This window comes from Ceratotherium simum, chromosome 31, assembly GCF_057802395.1.
Source record: "Ceratotherium simum simum isolate JZ-2026a chromosome 31, ASM5780239v1, whole genome shotgun sequence".
Classification (NCBI taxonomy): Eukaryota; Metazoa; Chordata; class Mammalia; order Perissodactyla; family Rhinocerotidae; genus Ceratotherium; species Ceratotherium simum.
Window position 1 is genome coordinate 31083750 of NC_141930.1, and position 24218 is coordinate 31107967.

Sequence of the window (24218 nt, forward strand, 5' to 3'; positions counted from 1 at the left end):
ATATAATGCATAGAAAATCTCTGCAATGTTAACACAGAAATCTACTAATAGTGGTTGTGCCTTAGGAGTGGTACTGAGGGGTGATGAGAAGGACTTCGTTTTATGCTGTTCTGTGCTGATTGGATATTTTATCATAAATATGTCCAAAGCGTCTCACGTAAAATTCAGATTATTATCTGCTGACTTAGTTGGAAAAATACGCATTTTTTTCCCATTATGGAAGATTGTTTTAGAGCTGGAAATTCACTATTTTTTTGTCATTAATTTCTGCCAATGTTTTGAGTTTTCAGGTAAATTATGTTACTGGATATATTGTGCTTTTGGGCAACTATGTTCACTACTTTCTAGGTAAAATATAGGATAACCTTTTCTTGATAACTTTTGATTATTCCACCAGATGTACGTGTATCATGGTGTTTTGTATTTGAGTGCCTGGAATTTCTTCGAAGTGTTAGGTTTTAAGAAATTTTGTTTGAATTAAAATGTAGAGCTTAGTAGCATCGTGTATATTAGGTGTTATGAATTTATATTACATCCATGATTCTCTTCTTTTTTTCTTTCTTTCTTTTTTTATTTGCATGTTCTTTAAGGCTACAGTCTGAAATTTCCTCTTGTCTTTCCATTTCTTATAGATGTAAGGCTCATGGTAAATATTTAGAGAAGAGCCCAGGCCAGGTGTTGCTACTAGCTTTGCTAAAGTTGAGGAGCCTGCAACCTCCTTGGGATATTATTCCTGCTTATTTCAAGTTTCAGATTTAACCACAGTTTCCCTAAGACAGTGCTATTGAACTGATATTTTTTAAAAATCACAGTCTTTTTCAAGTGTTTAATTAGAACTTTTTATACGCTGTGTAGTTTTCTTTTAAGTTCCCATTTATTGAGTTAGCAAAATGTCTAGCTGTATGCTAAACGAGTTATTTCACTTAATCCTAACAGTATCGCTTCAGGGTGCTTGGGGGTGTTATTCTCATTAAGGACAAAGAAATTGAGTATTGGAAAGGTTCACTAACTTCCCCAAGATCATTCAAATATAGGCCTGTCTCAAAGCATACGCTTTTCTCTTTTTAATTTTATTGTTCTTCTTTGATATTTCTATAATTCTGAAGAGAAGTATTCTCTCTATGTAATTACTTTGTTCCTTGATTTCCCTATGTGTGTTAAGTAGTCTTGAACTGTGTAGGTTTAATTTGGCAGAGAAAATCAGCTTCATTTCTAAGAGAGAGGAAAGAAAAAAATGAGGATTGACTTTCGAAAAAATATTAAGGACCTTTGGATGTTCTGATGATAAGAAACTCCAGTGCAAAAAATCCAGACTCTTCTTATACGCGCGATGTCATGACTTCCAGCGATTTCCACCTTTAAAACCTGTGCTGCTTCTCGCGTAGAGCTCCCAGTATGTGCAGTGTGTTGCTGGGTGTCTGCAGCTGATGCTTCGGGTCAACGAGTACCGCTTCGCCTGGGTGGAAGCAGATGGGGTGAACTGGTGAGTACCCTTTTACTTTAATGTGGAAAACATTTAAACGTATCTCTCCTTGACATTTTCAGAGAAATTAATACATTTAATTATCTAAAAGAAGTATGTTTTTTGATGTCTCACAGTGGATCGTGCTGACCTTCATAGGAGTCAATAACTACCAAATGGAATGTTTCCCCCTTCCCTGGCTTCGTCTGTGCTATTATATAGAGTTTAAGAACCCCTAAAAACGTAATGCTTGACAGAATAAATTCCACATACTCAGAATAGAAAAACAATTATAAAAATATCTTGTAGTAAATGCAGGCAAAATCAACAAGAAAAGGTCTTATCCGGAAAAGAGTGAATATAAACCATTCTTTGTAATGCTATAAAATTAGCCCCTTCTTTGTGGGGTCCTAATTTACTGGTCCAGAAAATTTCAGGATCTATCTTCTCAGGTTTAACAAACATATTTATACAGACAACCCCCCAAACCCCAAAACAAACAAACGAAATCCTCTTTTATTACCAGAAAGCCAATTTATTTATTCATAATGAGAGATCTCAGTGTCTTTAAACCAAATACTCTTTTCGGTTAATGAAGACATTGTTTCTTTGTTGGAAAATCTATTCAGGAAGCTGCTTTGTCCACAGAAGGTTGCTTGGTGAGCAAGGCTTCAGAGCAAGAAGAGTTGGTTAAACGATCTTGATGCTGTGTCATCAGATCCTAGTAGGCTGATGCATCCATCTCCAGAGTAGGGATATTCCTACCAAAGGGACGAAATATCCTAGATCTTCTCAGCTAGTATTTGTGTGCAGTTTCTTAGGGTGGGTTACTTCTGCAAATGGGAGTTCTTATGAATTGGATTTGAACTGTCATGAATTACTCAATAACCCATCGACTCAATAAATTAGTAATCTTAATATGCAAAATTTCAATCTATTTATACTTATTTAACTCTCAGTATGTTAGGAAGAATAGTCTTTACAATTTGCTATCTGGACCCTTTGTAAAATATATATTTAGTCATTTTATGAATAATTAATAGAATTAAGAATAAAGAGATGGTGAAAAACAACCATTAGAAATTTTAATAAGAATTTTTACATAGCAGACCTTTTTGTAATAAGTGAATTTTGGTGCACAAGCAACGTAAAAGATGAAAGAAAACCATCACATGTCCTTTTAGCAAAATGGAATGGTCCACGTTTTTGTTGCAAAATATTGTGTTGAAGTCTTGCATGTGGAATGGCTAAGTAGCTGAGAACACTGTATTTCCTTTTTGTCCTTAGAAATATATTGCTCACTCATTGATTCTTGAGTTTCAGAAAATGCGTTTATGATATAGTCATCTGAAAACGCACAGTTTGAGATTTCACGTGTTACCAATTTTACCCTCATTGTTACAGAATAGAATGCTGTCTGTCTCTTTGCTTTCAATTTCTTTGATTCATTTAGTAATTGTGAAACACCTTCAGATAATTGCCATTATGGGTAGAAAATAAAAAGTTCTGAATTCTCAGCTGTGTTCACACTGTGCTGGGAGACTCAGCAGAAGGACTCGGGGCTCAGCATGTAGTTGTTCTCAGGCTGAGGTTGATTACAGAGACATAGGAGGGATACACAGCTGGATCAAGAGGAACAACCACAAAGGCTGAGCCTGGAGGAATCCACGTGAGGCTTCTTTACGCTCTCTCCCTCCCATGAGGGGGTCACACAGCACACTCTTCCCCCAGCAATGAAAATGCAGCAACATTTGTATGAGGTTTCTGCCCAGGAAACCCACTAGAGACTCGGCACCCACAGTTTTTATTGGAGGTTTATAAGGTAGGCACCCTCTGCCTAGCATGTGGCAAAATTTGACTCCAGATGGAACGCAGGTTTTCAGCATAAACATAAGCATATTGTTTGTGCAGACAGTTTAGGTACAGTGAGCCATCCATATCATTTAGGAAAAGCTTTGTATCAGTTTAGGGAACTGTTTACTGGTCAAGCTCCCGGAAGCCAGCCAGGGGCCAGCTTTGCAAACAGACCTGTCAAAGGATAGCAGTCACAGGACTATGATGTTAACTCGCTTCTGCCCGGAAACCAAAAGGTAGACTACAAAGATGATGTTTCTGGTCTTTTTACCTTCTTAAAAAATGATGCAATATTTTGGGCAATACAATAACAAAAAATAATTATTTCACTATTACGTCATGTTCCTAGTAGATTCCATTATTCTCTAATTTTCTTGTCATTTTAGTCTCTAATTTTTTTTTAGCATAGTTGGGAATAATGAATGAATAATGATGGGATAATATGTAGGATGATGAAATAGTGTAATTCTTCAAATTATAGGTAACGTAAAATCACTAAGATCCCATAAAATATCTTAGGTTCATAAATGGGTCCAATAGACCTGTATGGTAATTGCAAAATAAATTGTATTTTATTCTATTAAACAAAAGATTTTTTTTTTGTTCTTTGGAAAACCTGTAAGAGAGAATAAAAGTCATGAAACAGCAATTTTTACAAATGGTTATAGTTGCTCAAAAAATAAACTCAAATACTAAAATTTGGCCCAGCGGACCCTAATGGTATACCGAGGCTAGCCACATGCTACTGTTCTAGTTACTGGCACTTAGTATTTGGGAGGACAGTAAGCAATATTAACTATTCAATTTAGCAACAAGAGCAAGGATAAATGCAATCTAGAATATTCCATGTTTAGTGTATACATTTTAATGTGCTAATGATCACTAATGAGATTAGCAGTAATCAGATAAAGAGACCTTTAGATTGAGACTAGACATTAATAAAGGTATAATATGTTAACTTGCCATAGTATGGCAATTTAGAAAAGTCATTTAATCTTTTCATTTTTTAAAAAATAAAACATGTACTTTCTATATTTCCATTTCTTTTGTTTAGGATTGGAAGTTTTCTTTCTTTCTTTTTTTTTGTTTTTTTCCTTTTTGGTACTCCTTAAATCAGAAGCAAGAATCATGCGGGGAGAAGAAACTTTCAAGCATAGCCTATTTGAAGAGAGTAGAAGAGAACTGATGTTTTTAAAACCCCAGTATATATTTTTTTTTCTTCCCCAAACCCCAGTACATAGTTGTGTATCATAGTTGTAGATTTGTAGCTCTTCTATATGGGACACCGCCTCAACATGGCTTGATGAGCGGTGAATAGGTCTGTGCCCAGGATCCGAAGCAGCGAACCCCGGGCCGCAGAAGCAGAACTCTCGAATGTAACCACCACGCCACTGGGCCGGCCCCTTTAAAACCCCAGTACATTTTTATCTATATGGTTTTCTTTCTTTTTTGGTTAAAAAATCTGTTACATGAATGGCACAACACTATTTTTGAATGTTTATACACCTTTATAAGACCAAAAATATACTTTACACTGTCTTGCTTATTGTTGACTTCACTAGAAAGTCTGAAGGTTACCCTTGGTTTTTTAAATACTGGAACTAGAAAGGGGCTTTTGCTGGAATAACTGCCTCCTCAAATTCACCTGGTGTTTATGAACATTTATACCCCCATATTTAAAGTATTTTGAAAGTATAAAGTAGTATATAAGTGAACAGTTAAGTATTTTTTTTTAACATCACAATATTACAGGGGCCGGCCCAGTGGCACAGTCATTAAGTGTGCGCCCTGCGCTTCAGTGGCCCGGGGTTCAAAGGTTCAGATCCCGGGCGTGCACTGATGCACTGCTTGTCAAGCCGTGCTGTGGCGGCGTCCCATATAAAGTAGAGGAAGACGGGCATGGATGTTAGCCCAGGGCCAATCTTCCTCAGCAAAAAAGAGGAGGATTGGCATTGGATGTTAGCTCAAGGCTGATCTTCCTCACAAAAAAACAACAACAAAAAAACATTACATTATCGGGTGACGTTGCATGATGAGGTACGAGGTGCTCATGAGTTTCAAGAGCAGGAGCTAACTAAAAGTGTACAAGTCAGCCAGAAAACAGCCAGCTCTTTTGTCTCCCTACTCTCTTCACTGGCTTGATTTTTTAAAAAAAAACCTTAATTACAAAACAAAACAGAACACTAAATAGTTACTTACCCGAGGGGAATACATTCCAAGACCCCCAGTGGATACCTAAAACCGAAGATAGTACCAGACTCTATATATAGTATGTTTTTTCCTGCATATATACCTATGATAAAGTTTAATTTATAAATTAGGCACAGTAAAAGATTAACAATAATAACTAATAATAAAATAGAACAATTACAACAATATTCTATAATGAAAGTTATCATAGATCTTAGCAACTTCAGTATACGATTTTTTATTAAGTGGAGAACTTTCGCCTTTCACTTAAAGAAAGCACTTGATGGCTTCTCTTTGGCGTATCCGAATTGCTAGCATCACTACTCTTGCACTTTGGGGCCATTATTAGGTAAAGTAACGGTTACTTGAACACAGGCACTGAGATACCAACAGTCAATCTGATAACCTAGACTGCTACTCAGTGACTAATGGGTGGGGAGTGTATACAACGTAGATCCTCTGGACGAAGGGATCAGTCACCTCCCGGGTGGGACGGAGCAGGATGGCATGAGATTTCATCACACTACTCAGAACGGTGCACAATTTAAAGCTTTTGAATTGTTTGTTTCTGGAATTTTCCATTTAATATTTTTGGACTGCAATTAACCATGGCTAACTGAAACTGGAAAGCAAAACCATGGGTAAGGGAGGGACTACTGTGTTTTGGCCTCGTGGACCTTAGTCTTCTTTGTAATATCCTGGATTTGACAGTTATTTGTGTTTTTTCAGCTCTGTGCATAATGTTGTACTATATATTATGGGGAATACAAAGAAACATATGATTCTTTCCTTTGAGAGGTTTACAATCTAGTTGGAAAGTATTAAATACCTAACAAGGGTAGCATTTAGGATTCTACAGAATCGTTTAGTAACTTTTTCGGTTACTTTAAAAATAACAGTAAACTCACCAGTTTGAGAGGGATAGCAGAGACCTAAATGGTAATTAATGCCCACTCGTTCTTGAGGTCTCAGCTCAAGGGCCGCTTCCTCTGGAAATCCTTCCCTCCCACTGCACCAGACTCTGAGTTCCTCGCGAGCGTGGACAGTGTCTGTTTTTGCCCACCATTGTATCCCCCATGCCTTACACTGTACCTGCCATGTAGATCCTTAACAAATATGTGCTAAATTACCATATTTAGGTTTATCTTGGGCCATTGCCTTCTTTGTACCCCCTTAGCACACTCTTCATGCTCCACTGTATCCAGAGTTGGGGTTCTTGCCCCTGAGGTAGTCCCTTCCTTATTCTGGTAAACAGCAGCTTTATTTTGTTTCGTTAGGGTATTTCTTGTGGTTAATATTTGAGTATAGGAGACTTACTTATCTTTTCAATGGAATCCTGTATATTGTGGACAAATTTTAAACTGTCTTAAACTTTTCTCTACAGTGTTCATCAATGTTGACTGCTCTTCTTCCTTCAAAACCTTTCTATCTTGGTTTCAGCAACAGTGTATTGGCTCTGAGTTCTCCTTAACCCCTCTGGTCTTTTGAAAATTTTTATTTTAACAGAGATAATTTAATGGGAAGAGCTTTTAACCAGGTATAAATTTGTTAACTAGGTTTCTGAAAACAAACAAATAAAAGGACTCTCAAGTGTCAGAGAGGTAGCAAGTGCAGTACTACCCTAAAGCTGGGGAGCAAAGGTAAGAGGTTGGAATTACTAAAATTACTAAATTACATACTTCAAGGAGGGGCTGCGTGAAGCTGAAATAAAGACCTTAGAGTGGGGAGTACTGCTCATCTGGGGCTTGTGTCCTTGAGCTCAGAGGAAGAGTCTCATAGGTCAGGGACCCAGACACCTGGTCCTGGTGTCTCTGAGGGTGGCAGTGAAGCTTGTTGCAAAATGAATTCAGCTAATGCCATGGAAAGAATGGTTGCTGCTGGGTTGAAGAAGTGTTGCTGGAGTGATGCTCATAGGAACAGGAAGCCAGCAGGAGAAAGTCCCTTTTTCCTCCATCTTTGCAGCCAGCCTCTAGCATCTCCTATTGGCAGAGCCAGCTGGTAAAGCAGAAACGTGGCTTCAAGTCTCAGCCACAGCATCACAAAGCAAAGTGCAGAAGGCTTACCTTAGTAACTGGAACAATCAGAGAGCAAAAGGAAACCAGGTACTAAAGTATTTGTAGTATAAAATTACATGATTTTACAGCTGTTGAAATAATGACATCAGTATTAAATAAAAACAAGTCTTACATAGCAACCCAAACTAGAAAAGGCTTAAGGGAGAACTCATGCATGAGAAAATTAAGGGCAATTGAGCAAATTTATAACTGTATATAAATTACAAAAATGGAGAAATGGCACAAATATAAGCCTTCCACTAAGTTAGTAGTTGTAGATTGTAAAATTAGATTTAGAAATTTATTTTTATTAATAGACTTTTATTTTTTAGAGCAGTTTTAGGTTTACAGAAAAATTGGAAGTGCAGAATTCCTGTATATACCTGCCCTCCCGTAGTTTCCCTATTATTAGCATCTTGCATTACTGTGGTATGTTTGTTTCAATTAATGAACTAATATTGATATATTCTTAATAACTAAGGTCTGTGGTTTGCATTAGGGTTTACTGTTTGTGTTGTACGTTCTCTAGATTTTGACTCCCCCTTAACCCCTCTGGTCATTTTTAGTGGTCTTATCTGATGGTTTCTGTCTTGCGTTGTTTGAATGTAGGCATTCCCCAAGGAAATTTCCTCAGTGCTCTTCCTTGGTGTAACCTCTTTCATTTGCATATAGGTTTCTTATCAGTAAAATGGGAGGTTGAACTAGAAACTTCTGAGGTTCTAACTCCCAAATTCAGTGACTGGCTATGTCAGACTCATGATAGGTTTTTTTCAGACTCATCCGCTCTTTTCTCTGAGTTTCCTAAATATATATATATTTTTTTGCTGAGGAAGATTCACGTTGAGCTAATGTCTATTGCCAGTCTTCCTCTATTTTGTATGTGAGCTGCTGTCACAGCATGGCCACTGACAAGTGGTATAGGTCTGCGCCCAGGAACTGAACCCGGGCTGCTGAAGCAGAGCGTGCTAAACTTAACCACCAGGCCACCAGGGCTGGCTCTTCTGAATATTTTTAAAGCTATAAATGATCCTCTTGGTCATCCAGACTCAAAATCTTGATTTAACATCTGACTTCACCAAGGTGTACATCCATTGTGTTACTGAGTCCCGTTTTAGCCCCTTCAATGTCTGTGACATTCCTCTTACCACTCCCTCTGCCTCATCGCACATCTGGTTCCCTTTCTCATTGCGTCCCTGCAGCAAATGCTGCTGCTTGCCGAAGTCCCATGACTTTTGGAGAGAGACTTAGTGAAGCTGTGCTGGAAATGGCCCTTTGTGAGTAGGGATCTAGCTTGCTTGTTATTTCTGGCAGAAAAGAAACTAAGGACATAATTCAGAAAGACTTGTTCTATTAGTGCAAAAAGAGAATAATCGGTTATTTCTTCTTTCTTGTTGCACTATCATATTAAATGTTTTCTTAATGTGTGTTCCTTTTCAGCATAATGGGAGTTTTGAGTAACAAGTGTGGCTTTCAACTGCAGTATCAAATGATTTTTTCAATATGGCTCCTGGCATTCAGTCCTCAAATGTGTGAACACCTGCGGCGTTATAATATCATTCCTGTTCTGTCCGATATCCTTCAAGAATCTGTCAAAGAGAAAGTGACAAGAATCATTCTTGCAGCATTCCGTGTAAGTGTTTTGTGGTTTTTTTTTTTTGGTGTGTGTGTGTGTGTGAGGCATTTTCACTGTGGAGTATATTTGAGGGCTTTTTAGCAGGTGAGAAAAAGTTGCTTGTTCTCTATGTAGTTATGAAACTATGGAGTCAAGGTCACCAGAGTCAAATATCACTAATTTGTATTTATGGCATGGGGGAGTGGGACTGGGGGGAGGAAACCATTTAAATGGATGAAATGGATGAGTCACAGAATGCTTAGAAGGAAATGTAATTGTTTTTCATTCAGTTAGAGGAAGTCCCTTTTTGTTGCAGTGTGTCTGAGAGACTGTTATTGAAGTTTTTATCTTATGAAGCCCTTATGTTAGTGTAGTATTGTATTTCAGACTCTGGATCTACTGACTGGCAGTATATTTCTGAGGCAGCTATAAAGATCTGTAATTATTTTGAATAGTAAAATTATTTTATTAGGATATTAGAATTCTGGTGATTATCTAAGTCACCTTCCACCCTTGAACAGATAAGAGAGTTGAAGACAACAGAAGAGGCGAGCTAGAATCTGAATCCTGGGTCTTCTGGCTGCCAGGCAGTTGTAACACAGACAGAAAGTGTCGTTAATTGGTTACCCAGGGCCAAGGTATTTGCTGTAACAATTGTCTGTTGATAATTTTGTTGGTCACCTTAGGATTTAAATGGGCTTTTGAGGGACAGCCTGGCTGCCCTAGTGTCTTTTAAGGATGCTGCCCAAGAGTAATAGTAGTGCATGTATCTCATATAGTTCTCACTCTGTGCCATGCATCTTTCTAAGGTTTTCCATTTGTTAACTCATTGATGCTCACCATAGCCCTATGGCAGTTGTTGTTATTGTTAGTATATTGGTATCTTGAGTATTGGTATTGATCTTCTCCTCATTTTACAAACAGGGAGACTGAGACAGAGAGGGTACATTGCTGGTAGGTGGTAGACATGCAGATCTGTTATTGGCTTCAGAATCTGCTTTTAACCATTATTTGTTCTTACGCTTTCTTTAAATAAACAACAAATCAAAAATAAAAAGTAGTACAGATGTATTGCAAAAATTTAAATAGCATAGACATCACATTTGCCAAATATAGTTACTAACATCTTTCGAATTTTTCTAAGCCTTTAGAGATAAATGTATAAATAGGTGTGTAATTTTGTTTTGTATTTAGAAATAAAAATGGCATCATATTATAAATACTGTTTTATAATTTTATTTGTAACAATATGTAATGAATATGTTTTCATTTTCATATCTGTAGGTCTTCAGTATTCTTTTTAATGGTTATATTCTGTGGTCTTGATGTGGTTTGTTTAACCAGTGTCCTATTGATGGGCATGTGAGGTGTTTCCAATTTCGTTTACATGTGTTTGCTCACTTCAGTGAATATTTCTCTTGGGTATAGTTCTAGATATGGAATTGCTGAGTCAAAGAATATACTGTTTTGCATTTTTTTTTTTTGAGGAAGATCAGCCCTGAGCTAATATCCATGCCAATCCTCCTCTTTTTGCTGAGGAAGACTGGCCCTGAGCTAACATCCATACCTATCTTCCTCCATGTTATGTGGGACGCCGCCACAGCATGGCCTGACAAGCGGTGCGTTGGTTTGCGCCTGGGATCCGAACCCCAGGCCACCAGCAGCGGAGTGCGTGCACTTAACCACTACGCCACGGGGCCGGCCCCTGTTCTGCAGTTTTGATAGATAATATCAAATCACCTTTCAAAAATGTGCAAATTTACATTTCCATCAACAATGTATTGGGAGTGCATGTTTTTCCATTCTTTCACTTCCATTTAATATCTTTTAATTGTTACAAAAAATGAGGTGAAAAATGAAATTGTTTTAGATTTGTGTTCTGTTACTAATGAATGAAACTGAGCATCTTTTAATATTTTTATCAGCCATTTATATTTCTCCTATAAATTGCTTATTCATAGCACTTGTCACCTTTTAAACTTTTAAATTTGATATGTAGAAACTCTTTTCTAGGTGTTTGTAGTTAATAATAATAACTAATGTTTATTAAGAGCTTATTCTGTGTCAGGCACTGTTCTAATTGCTTTCAATGTGTTACCCATTTGATCTCCCAAGAACTCCATGTGGTGGGCGTTAGGCCACAAGAGGTTAAGTAAGTAATTTGCCAAAATACTTAGGCAGCGGCAGAGCAGGAATTCAGACTCAGGCACGTCTTAATCATCGTGCTAACCTGTCTTTGATACTGAGAATAATAAATGTTATAATTGATTGATTTTCATGCGTTGTCTTATTTAATCTTCATGATGATCCAGTAGTTTCTATTATTATTTTTATTTTATAGATATGAAAATGAAGACTTCGGGATTTATTCCTTAGTTACTAAGTGATAGGATTGGAATTTTGGTGAAATCTGTTTGGCTCCAAAGCCATCCTGTGGCTCCAAAGCCATCCTCTTAACCATTCTGCCATCTCCTTTTTCCTTTTTCTCTGTGCATTTTCTCAGGAACCTTAAGAGTAGCATTAAAAGGAGGGGAAACCGTGAGAAGGAGAGCTGTAGGTCGTGTGAGAGAAGAATTCCGATTCCTTTGCTGAAGCTATCAGCTGAAAGCATTAAACTCCTTTTTTTTTTTTCTTTGTGAGGAAGATTAGCCCTGAGCTAACATCCAATGCCAGTCCTCATCTTTTTGCTGAGGAAGATCGGCCCTGGGTTAACATCCATGCCCATCTTCCTCTACTTTATATGGGACGCCGCCACAGCATGGCTTCACAAGCGGTGCGTCAGTGCACACCCAGGATCGGAACCTGCGAATCCTGGGCCGCTGCAGCAGACGGAGAGCACTTAACTGCTACACCACCAGGCCAGCCCCTAAACTCCATTTTTTTTCTAGCTGCCTGATGAGTGGAATGAAAGATTAAAATCATTGAGAAGTGAGGTTCAGAGTAAATTCTGTTGAAAGAGTGGAAAGTGAAATGAAAGTGTGAGTTGCTAGATATGATAAATGCCAGTCAGCTGTTGACCAAGTGTTGCTATGCATTAGATTTGCTTATTCTTATTTATAAAAAGTAACATTCTTTTTCATGTAAAAATTGTTGTATGGCCCTTGAGAAGTTTACTCATAAGAAATAGGTAAATGTGGTACCTCCCTATTTCTCTGCCTCACCATATTGTCTCTGCCCTTAGTTTTTCTAGAAAACTGTGGACATGAGTTGTCATAGTAAATTTCAGTCTAGTCCAGATAAAATAATAATCAATTTTTAAATTGGAGTAGCAGATTTAGCAGAGTAGTTGTATTAATGAGATTCTACTCTGAAGTATTTTTGTAGCTAAGCTGAATATATTTTTTCTTCTACTTATTTCATTATCTGTATTCTTATTTATTTAGTAAAGATGAAAAATTCTAGAAATAGGATCTTTTAACAGTCTCCTTCTATTGCTAGAGCACAATTTAATTCACAAACCAGTTTTGAGTCCCTTTTATATTCCAGGCATTATGCTAATCATAGGGAACACCAGTGCCTAAGATATAGCTTGATATTGAAGGGCTTGTAGTTCAGTGAAGACAGAATATGTGAATAAATAATGTCAGTGTGATGCAATAAGTAATGTGCAAGAGTAAAAGTAATATAAAGGAGGCGGAGGGTAAGAATAGGGGGTTCTAGGAAAAGCTTCAGAGAGGAGAAGGCTTTCAAGAGGTTTTTGAAGGATGCATAGAAGTGTTTTAGAAGTACAAAGGTGGAGAGAGGTTGATAAATGTTAACAAGTGAAGAAAGGACCTTCTGGAATTGTCATTAATTTGTTCTTGTAGGATTAATTATTGCCCCCCTACCCTGAGTGAATGTTAAGGGAATAAATGGAGCATGTAAATCTGGCTCTTGAAGATACAATACTGGTATTTGTGGCCATTTGCTTTCTGAAGGAACAGACTTGCTCTGTAAAATGGGGCTTTTGCTTTGCTGATCATTATTACCACTCTGGACGTTGAACTAGTGGGGCCAACACAAATCTTTCAGCCATCTTGTTACTGACTCACCCTAACTTCTGTTCGTACTCATGGACATCACCCACCAAAGCCCAGTGCCTTCCAACAAGACTCTGTCAGATCTACTTTTGCTACTTTATTGTGTACTGTGCCTACTCTGATGGAGCATGAGTACAAGCTGATTCCTCTTTAAATTTTATTCACTATGGTTGAATATGTATTACATCTTTTCGATATTTTTATTTTCTGAAGGGTTAAAGCTCCTATTCTATTTGTCTTTGTCTTGAGTTTCTTTCTTGTCTTTCCGCCTTTCTGTTCTACTATAATCACAGGAGCCTTTATTTTATTAAATTCTTCTATTCAAAATTAAGTACCTATCATTTAAGAAAATGGAAATAGTTTGATCTTTTTCTTATTTATGAAAATAATATGGTCTTATGGTTAAAAAATAAGATAGAAAAATATTAAGAAAAAAGTATAAATTAAACGTAGGCTCACTTCTAGATATGGAAGCCTGTTGATATTTTAATACCTGTAATTTATAATCTTTGTTCCCTTCCTACATGGGGTGTCAACTCTGGATGAATTACAGTGGGCACTGAAAAGCTGAATAGTTAGAGGGAGTCTCTGAATTCTCGTCTCTTCACAATTTTGTCAGATCATGCCTGGCATCAGTTACTACAAAGAGCGTCTGCCCACAGGTTGGTAGTGTGTGTGCCCGGCAGGCACGGAGGAAGTCACGTTCGCTCTCCTCTTGGGCTGGCCTCTGTGCCTTTGGGAAGTTGCTTAGCTTCTCCATGCTTCAACTTTGTTCGTGTGTCTGATGAGAGTAATATCATCTGTTTTTTAAGTTTGTCATTGGACTTCATATATGCTCATATGATAATGCCTTTTGAGACAATAAATGTGGGCTAAATGAATACTTGGCGCATAGTAGGCCCTCAGTATTTGTGACTGTGTGAGGGACTGAACAAAAACACTGAAATAAAAGTAGAAAAACCTTTTATGACAGTAGGGTAGTGGTATTGAATTTACTGATATTTGTATTGGTTTCTTTATTGACTGAGTTAAATTCCTTTTCAAATTTTTGGCTGCTTTGTTTGGTTCCTATATTTAAAAGTATGATGATAAAATTCCATGACAGAAAATCTAATTGCTTGGAGCTACAGAAATTGTACATTGAGAATGAACTTACTTCAAAGTCTCCTACATCTAGTTTTCATGAGTATGTTAAGATTATTGATGTATTAGAAGTTTATTAAAGTAATCCTTTTAACAAAACACATTGCAGAAAGCAAGACTACAGAGAGAGAGTCCCTATTTTCTGTTAGTGCAGGAACCTTTTTCTAAATTGGAAGCTGTTCATAAAGTTGGCATGAAAACTCTTTTCAGAAAATAAGATATATTTTATCATCACTAAACTGTTAGGAAAGATAATCACCCTTGACTCGATGTCTTTGCAATTAGATTGTCCTAGAAAGATGTCTTGAATTATTACTGTTTTTTTTCTTTGTATGACTTTTACTTCTGGGAAATAGATCAACAGTTGCCTAAGTAATTAACATGGAAGTAAATAGTATTTTTTCAGTTTATGTCTACCTATCCTTTTCTATATGTTAGTTATATTTTTTTAAGTTAAAATATCTATTTTTCCAAATGTTGAAGATTATAAACATTTATCATAAAATTATTTCTTTTGATAATTTGTTAATAAGGTAACTTATTTGTTTGAGGTAAAATATAGGTGTGGGAAAGAGAGCTGCTGTTGAAGTCAGGGTCTTATTTTAGCTGCTCTGTTGTTTCAAAGACTATATCTTTATGCTTGTGTCTTTTTTCCTCTGTTTTGATCAACTTACATGGTTTTTTATAAGTATTGTTTAGATAATATAGTAAATGCTCTGAGTTTCTAGGAAGAAATCATATACTAGTAATTTATAGTAATGGATTGAGATTTAATCCAAAGCTCGACGTAAGCTGCTTTAAACATAATTTATATGGTAGCTGTTCTATCTGCTCTTCCCACAGACCTTGCTTAGTATTTTTTCCTGCGTAGTTTCTCCCCCCTTCCATTGATTTTTGTTTTAGATCATTATTATATAAAATAAAAGGATCATTGGAAGCAGGTATCTCTATTGTTATATAACAGAAGAGAGGTGTTAGTTGATTTTAGTTGAATCCTACCTTTGAGCTCTCCCCCCGTCTTTCTCTCCCTCCCTTTTCTTTTCCTTTTCCTCTTCCTCTTTCTCTTCCTTCCTACCCCCACCTCATTCATGGATTGTCTATTCACTTATCAATGCATCAGATGTTTACTGAAGATCAGTTATGTGGCAGGCAGTGTGTTACTGAGGGTATGGAAGGATGAGTATGACAAGATGCTTTTTCTCAGGGACTTTGTATTTTCTTTAAATTTTTTTCTTTGATGGAGTGACTTCATGAAGTCACCATGAAGAATGTTTACAATATACAAAGCACAAAAAGTGACAAGAAGCTTAGAGCCAGACTGAGATTCTTAGTTTTTCTTTTGATCTGATTTGGGAAGTCTCTAGATTGATTATCTACTTTTTATAGAAATTTGAGAAGGACAATAGTATAGCTCTTTGCTAAGTTTCCTTTCAGTATGGTATATTAGAAAGAGTGTAGGCTCTGGAGTGGACAGATCTGGGTGTGAATTCCAGCACTCGATTGTTGGGAGAGGGGCTTGAAATCTCATAGTTAATTTCTCCGTCTGTGAAAGGTGGTTAATAATACCTAACTCACTTCAAGATTGGGTAAGGATTCAATGAGATAACAGATGAAGTGCCTGGCAATAGTAAATATTCAATCTGTATTTATTTCCCTGCCTGTTCTCTCCATAGAATAATAGCAGTTTGCCTTTTTTTTTTTTTTGCCAAGGGAGACTGGCCCTGGGCTAACATCTCTGCCCCTCTTCCTCCACTTTATATGTCCCGCCCCCAGAGCATGGCTTGACAAGCGGTGCGTCGTTGCGAACCCGGGATGCAAACCTGGGAACCCTGGGCCGCCGCAGCGGCTCGCGCGCACTTAACTGCTGCACCGTTGGGCTGGCCCCAGCAGTTTGCCTTTTAAATCCCCTGCCTCTGTAAATTGCATTCTTGCTACGTTCATGTTGAACCTAAGCAAAGATCCAGTGCTGTTCTGTTTGATTTCAAAGAGGCAGTGTAAATATTTTACTAATATTTAGCATGATTTAAAAATCTTGTTTCAACTTTATTAACCGTTTCAATTGTTTACCCACAATGCGTGGAAAATATGCTAATTTCTGGACTTGTGTTGTCTAATTTGGATTTCAGATTATTTAAAATAGACTCAGTCTCTTGGCAGAATATTAGTTTTTTGGACTCTCCTGTGCTAAATTTGGGACAATACAATCGTTAGGTTGAAAATCAGAAGAGGGCTCAAAATCAGAAGAATGTCTTTAGACATCCACAACTTTGATTTACACAACTGAGGTGAAATTGAGCCATTGGTAAGGACATAGTAAAGCCATTTGATTTAGACAATCAAATAAGCGAAAAAAAAAATGATGTGTCAGGGCCGGCCCCATGGCGTAGCGGTTAAGTGCACTCGCTCCGCTGCTGGCGGCCGGGGTTTGGATCCCGGGCGCCCACCGACACACCGCTTGTCAGGCCATGGTATGGTGGCGTCCCACATAAAGTGGAGGAAGATCGGCACGGATGTTAGCTCAGGGCCAGTCTTCCTCAGCAAAAAGAGGAGGATTGGCGTGGATGTTAGCTCAGGGCTGATCTTCCTCACACAAAAAAGAATAAATAAATAAAAATTTCTTAAAAAAAATGATGTGTCCTTTTTTTTCTTTATCATTCTCTAATTCTTATAACCTTTAAAAATGATTTCACTGATGAAGTTCTTTGAGAATAGTCTAGTTATATATTTTTTCCCACATTCTGAAACTCAGGAAGGAAATTTTTATGCTGAAGACTTGAGCAAGCTTGCTGAGCTGCTGTGAGCTGAAGAAATCTAGCAGCTGCTAATTATTTTTTTTTTTTTCCATTTGGCTGGGTGAATTTTATTTTTGAAAATGTCACTCTCACTTATTCATAGCAGGTGCTGAACTCCGGGTCTCTGCAAATGTTATTCTATTGGTCAAATTGATTTGTCAATCTTTAGTTCCTGAAATAAACTAGAATGTTTTGAGGCTGTGTGATGGAGAAAGACATTGAAGATCATATTTGTTGTCTAGAGTTTTATATCTGTTGTGAGTTTTATTTCTTTTTTTGGCTCTGCTTAGTCAAGAGCCTACATAATATGTCAGGTAATAAGATAAATTATATTTTTATAGCTGTATAGTTTTTAGCAGAAAGGCTTAGAAAGAAATACCACCAACTTGAATTTGGATTTTTATTAGCTATATTAATCATGGTGTTTAATTCATACCCAAGCACATAGACACACACAGACATGCACATATGTACATCTTCCTGTGCGGGCCTTTCACAGTCATAACCCTTTCAAAGAGGCCCGCTCTAGTGTGAGTGTATGGGGGCTGTATTGCCCACTGCTTTGGCATGGAAGTATTGCTATCAAGAAATTTTATTCCTAAATTCATCCCTCATTCCTTATTTCAGGAATTTATCTATCTTGCTCATTAGATACCAGGTTTGGATGAGGTCTAGTAAGACTGAGACTTTTTTAATCTTGGAGTGAGTCCTTTAATACAGTGCTACTTCAAGTGTGGTTCGCATGTCAGTGCAGTGCTGGGAACTGTAGGTTAGCAGCCTGCAAGGATAAGTACAGAAAGGGAGAGTAATCATTTAGTTTAGAAACTTACAAAAATTTGACAGAATGCTTTTATGTCTGTCGAATTTAATAATATAAAATTTGAGCTTGTATTCTGCATGTCTTTGTATTTTTCCAGAAATTCATTTTCGTTACCTCTATAAGTACGTTTATAAAAAGTATTTGTTCATGACTGATTGGAAGTTAAAAAACAAGACTAGTCTTTGCCACAGATGGTTTGAGAAGCACTGCTGTAATATGTATTTTACAAGGCTAGCAGTTTTTGGGAAGGAAAGATCTGAATTGTCACTTGATTCCACCTTGTTCTTAGTGAAGTCAAGATCCCTCCACACCATTACTTGGACAAAGGCCAAAATGATATTTACACTTGTAATTTTGTTGAAGTGAAGATGCCATTGAGTTTTAGACTTTATTTTTTTGTGTGAGGAAGATCAGCCCTGAGCTAACATCCACGCCAATCCTCCTCTTTTTGCCGAGGAAGGTTGGCCCAGAGCTAACATCTCTGCCCATCTTCCTCCACTTTATGTCAGACCGCCACAGCATGGCCTGACAAGTGGTGCATCTGTGCACTCCCGGGATCCGAACCCGGGCCGCCGGCAGCTGAGTACACGTGCTTAACCGCTATGCCATGGGGCCAGCCCCCGAGTTTTAGGCTTTAAAGAGTACACTGCTGCCGGATTATATAGGTTTGTTTCTGGCAAATTCAGTTTCTTAAGTATTTTCATAAGCTTTTCATTCTTTATAATGGGATGGAGAGATGAAATTAAAACATATTTTGAAGGAAAAATAGATAAGACATTGATTTGACATAGGGTTGAAGAAAAGGAGAGAATCAAATATGACTAAGTTTTGAATTACTGTTATCTTGGAGAATTGAGAGGAGCGGTGGTTTCAGAAGAATACCATAGAGCTGTTGTATATTAGTTATATGGACTGTGTTTAGGTTATAGTTGAAACCATTAGTTATGATAATATCTTAAATATGAAGTTTAACTCTTCAGTCAACAAATATATAGTGAAAATAACAAAGGATCATATGAACAAAAGAGCTTTGATATGTTACTGAAGTTAGAAGAGATAGTAATAAGCAAATTAACTGGAAAAGATCACAGAGAAAATTTGGTAGAATAGTAAGTAAAATGTCACAAAAGCAAAGGAGGAGGGAAGAGTTTCGTAAAAGGAGAGGTAATCAGAATGTAGGGCTCCCCACAGTGTAAGGTCTTCAGTTGAAGTCCATTATGGTCAGAGAACAGTTTCTATGTGGTTTCAATTCTTGGAAATTTGAGGCTTGTTTTATGGCTCCTCTTATGGTCTATCATGGTGAATGTACCATGTGCACTTTAGAAGAATATGTTTTTTGCAGATGTATAGTGTTCTATAAATGTCAATTAAATCAGGGTGGTTGATAGTGTCAGTCAGATCCTCTGTGTACTGATTTTTTGTTTAGTGGTTCTATCAACTGCCGAGAGGCAGAGAGTTGTTAAAATCGCCAGTTGTTATTGTGGATTTGTCTGCTTCTCCATTCAGTTCTGCCAATTTGTGCTTCATGTATTTTGAATCTGTTATTAATACATTTATGTATGTTACATTTTCCTGAGGAATGGCCCTTGAATCATTGTGAAATGTCCTTTTTTATTATTGGTAGCACTCTGTCTTGATATCTGCTTATTTGAAATTAATACAAACATGTCAGCTTTCTTATGCTTATGGTTTTCCATCTTTTAGTTTCATCCTATTTGTGTCTTATATTTAAAGTTTGTGTTTTTTTAAGACAACATGTACTTGGGTCTTGAATTTTTATCTGTTATAATAATATCTGCCTCTTAACTGGACTGTTTAGTTCACTGGCATTTAAAGTAATTATTGGTGCGGTTGGATTTAAGTCTACCATTCTACTGTTTGTTTTCTGTTTGTCTCATCTGTTTTTTGTTCTTCTGTCTTCCATTCCTGCCTTTTCTTGGGTTAATCCTTTTTAGAATTTCATTTTAATTTTTCTGTTGGCTTTTTAACTGTTCTTTTTTGTAGTATTTTATTTCTTAAAGGTTGTTTTGGTGTCACAATATGCATCCTTAATTTTTTCCATTATTCTTAAAGTTAATAGTGTATTATCTTATGTAAAATGTAAGAACCTGAAATCATATAGGTCTGTTTCCCCTTTTTTATGCAATAGTTGTCATATTATATAATATCTACATACGCTATAAACTCTGTAATACAGTGTTCTGTCTCTTTGTTTAAACAGTCATATATATTATGGAAGTTGAAGGAAAAATAGTCTTTTATATTTATCCAGCTATTTGCCGAGTCTGCAGTTCTTTCTTTCCTTGAAGACTGAGCTTTCCACTTGGCGGTATCATTTCCCGTCACCTGCAGAAAGAATTTCCTTTAGCCCAGGGCTCAGCAAACCATAGCAGCTCATAGGCCAAATCTGGCCCACCACCTGTCTTTGTAAATAAAGCTTTATTGGAACAGTGCTATGCTCATTTGTTTTATATATTTTGTATGGCTGCTTTTGCACTATAATGGCAGAATTGAATAGCTGTGACAAAACCTCAAAGCCTAAAATATTTACTATTTGGCCCTTTTTTAGAAAAAGTTTGTCAAACCCTGCTTTAGCATATCTTCTACTTCATGTCTGCTAGTGACCAATTATCTTAGTTTTCAGTATCTATAAAGTTTTATTTTACTTTTATTCTTTTCTTTTAATTGAGATATAATTGATATTTAACATTATATTAATTTCAGATGTGCAACATAATGGTTTGATATTTGTATATATTGTGAAATGATCATCACAGTAAGTCTAGTTAATTAATGTCCATCCCCATAAATAGTTACAAATTTTTTTTTCTTGTGATGGGAACTTTTAAGATTTACTCTTATAGCAACTTTCAAATATACAATACAGTGTTATTAACTATAGTCACCATGCTGTACATTACATCCCAGGACTTATTTGTTTTACAACTGGAAGTTTGTACCTTTTGACCATCTTCAACCATTTTGCCCACTCCCCACCCACTGCCTCTGGCAACCTCCAATCTGTTCTCTGTATTTATGAGGGGTTTTTTTATTAATTTTTTTTTAGGTCCCACATATGGGTGAGATCATATGGTATTTGTCTTTCTCTGTCTGACTTATTTCACTTGGTGTAATACCCTCAAGGTCCATCCATGTTGTTGCAAATGGCAAGATTTCCTTATTTTTTATGGCTAAATAATATTCCATTGTGTGTGTGGGTATCCCATTTTCTTTATCCATTCTTTTCTTGGTGGACAATTAGATTGTTTTCACGTCTTGGCTATTGCGAATAAGGCTGCAGTAATCACAGGAGTGCAGATATCACTTCAGTATCCTGTTTTCATTTCCTTTGGATAAATACCCAGAAATGGAATTACTAGATCATATGGTAGGTCTATTTTTAATTTTTTGAGGAAACTCCATATTGTTTTCCATAGTGGCTGCACCAGTTTACATTCCACCAACAGTGTACAAGTGTTCCCTTTTCTCCACAACCTCACTTATCTTTGTTTTTTGATAATAGCCATCCTAGCAAGTGTGAGGTCATATTTCATTGTGGTTTTGATTTGCATGTCCCTGATGATTAGTGATGTTGAGCATATTTTCATGTACCTGTTGGCCATTTGTATGTCGTCTTTGAAAAAATATCCATTCTGATCCTCTGCCCATTTTTTAATGTTTGTTTTTTTGTTATTAAGTTGTATGAGTTCTTTATATATTTTGGATATTAACTCCTTGTCAGATATATGGTTTACAAATATTTTCTCCCGTTCCATAGGATGCCTTTTCATTTTGTTTATTGTTTCTTTTGTTGTGCCGAAGTGTTTTAGTTTGATGTAGCTCGACTTGTTGATTTTTGCTTTCGTTGCCTGTGCTTTTGGTGTCATATCCAAAATATCGTTGTCAAGACCAATAGCAAGGAGCTTTTTCCTTTTCTTCTAGGAGTTTGACAGTTTCAGGTCTTTTGAGTCTTTAATCCATTTTGAGTTAATTTATTGAATGATGTAAGATAGGAGTCTAATTTCATTTTTGTGCACGTGGTCATTCAGTTTTCCTAATGCCATTTATTGAAGAGACTTTTCCTTATTGAGTATTCTTGGCTCCCTTGTCAAATATTAGTTGATCGTATACGTGGGGGTTTATGTTTGGGCTCTATTCTGTTCCATTGGACTGTGTATCTATTTTATGCCAGGACCACACTGTTTTGATTACTGATAGCTTTGTAGTTCAGTTTGAAATCAGGAAGTGTGATGTCTCCAGCTTTGTTCTTCTTTCTCAAGATTGCTTTGGCTATTCGAGGTCTTTTGTGGTTCCATACAAATTTTAAGGTTGTTTTTTCTATTTCTGTGAAAAATGGTATTGGAATTTTGATAAAGATTGATCTCATTAATTTCCATATGCTAAGCTAAATCTCCTTCTGCATTTATTCAGCATAATTATTAGGAGTATAACTTGCTTGCAAAAATAAATAAAAAATCTCAAATTTTGGTACAGTTGATTTGGAGTTAATTCTTATTACAGGATTTTTTCTGGGGTGGGAAATTGATAACTTGACGAAGGTAGTTTTCTTGAGAGCTTGTTTGTTCTTGTCTCTAGACCTGAGCAGGGTCCTTGCTCAGAACTATTGGTTAATTTAATGAAAAGTTTATCTTTATAAATACTTAGATTCTTTTGCTGTTTTCATAAGTACTCTTAAGAATAGAAAAATTGGGAATTTGCCTGAATGTCAGAAAATTGTTCTGATAATTGTTATTGCTGTCCTTTGTGCACTTATAGGTTGATTAGAGGGGAAAAAAGGTGACTGACTGGAAACTAGAGAGAGAGTTGAAGCAGTGTTCTTTCTTAGTATCCCAAGTGCTCTAGGTGGCTGGCGCATGGAGACTGCACTGTGGTGTGCTCATGAGCAGGGCTGTGAGAAAGGATTGTGATGTATTTAATTGTAAACACGTTCAGTATTTTGAGGCTTGTCTGGGTCAATAATTTTAAATGTTTAGTAAGCCAGTAGGTAAGAAGGAATCAGAAGTATGCTTCTGAAATGGGACAGATGCTCAGGAAAGAAGTAAGGATTTGCGATACAGTCATCCACTTCATGGTGATAGTTACCCTGAGAATAACAGGAGGAGAGAGAGTGTAAAAGGAAGTGCAGAGGTCTGAGAACATCACCGAACAAATTATGTAGTTTCTCATTATATGTTTGTCTAATCCAGAACTTTTTAGAAAAATCAACTGAAAGAGAAACTCGCCAAGAGTATGCTCTGGCTATGATTCAGTGCAAAGTTCTGAAACAGTTGGAGAACTTGGAACAGCAGAAATACGATGATGAAGATATCAGTGAAGATATAAAATTTCTTTTGGAAAAACTTGGTGAGAGTGTCCAGGATCTTAGGTATGTTATTCTTTTTAGTTCTCACACGGTGGATACATTGGGCTTTGTTTGATTTGCCTAGTATTTTAAGGAAATCTAAATCTCTTACTAACTATAAACTCAGAAGATTTCACTAAAACATTATGTCTTCTATTAAAAATTGGAGAATATGGAAAAACTGGCTCATCACCATAGCAACAGTTGGTCAGAGCTGTGTGTTATCTCTTCTCATTTGGAGAGATTCCTGCCGTTCTCTGTGTCTAAGACCTGCCTGGCTGTCCTCCCACAGGACATTGGTGCCACCCTGGAACCCCTTCAGAGTCTCCTCCTGGTTTAGAATCTTTTTTAAGCAGCAGTGGTTTTTAATTTGTGGAGGAAGTTTGCCCATATATGGGAAGAGAATTTTTTTCCTGCTTTTTTGTAGTTCTATTGTATTATTTATTTTTTATATTAAAAATTAAGCAAATGGTATACACGTGGTAAAGGAAAAAAAAACCCCTTACACAGTACAGAAGGAACTCCATGTCACTTCCCCCATTTTCCCTACCTAGTCTCACCCCTGTCTGGTTTCTTGTGTTTTCTTCCAAAAAAGCCTCCTAATCCCCCTCCCCCAGGTGCATGTGCGTACGTGCGTGTGCACTCGCATGCGCACACACACGGTCCTACATATTTTTCTGGACACACACACGCAGGGTCCTACGCATTTTTCTGGACCTTGTTCTTTTTTGTTTAATAATATCTTGATGATCTTCCCCATTGACTCATGTATTGTTTGTTTTTAAACTACTGATACATTTTTAAAAGAGAGTTACTCTAGAAATAGATTGTTCTCTGTAGGTAGATTGGATTTGAGAGCGCGACTGACTGCACTTTGGATTGTTTGGCTACTTTCTCCACATGTGGCCTT

The 24218-nt window shown here is 36.9% G+C and overlaps 1 protein-coding gene across 4 annotated transcripts in view; it reads left to right on the forward strand.

Annotated features, from left to right (window-relative positions):
* ATP6V1H (ATPase H+ transporting V1 subunit H) overlaps positions 1 to 24218 on the forward strand; it is a 117221-nt gene that overhangs the window by 27676 nt on the left and 65327 nt on the right. For all 4 annotated transcript variants that reach the window (XM_087420568.1, XM_087420571.1, XM_087420570.1 and 1 more), the window contains 3 exons: positions 1386 to 1483; positions 8998 to 9190; positions 23154 to 23332. In XM_087420568.1, coding sequence (XP_087276694.1) covers positions 1386 to 1483; positions 8998 to 9190; positions 23154 to 23332 — 470 coding nt within the window. The remainder of the gene's footprint in view (positions 1 to 1385; positions 1484 to 8997; positions 9191 to 23153; positions 23333 to 24218) is intronic.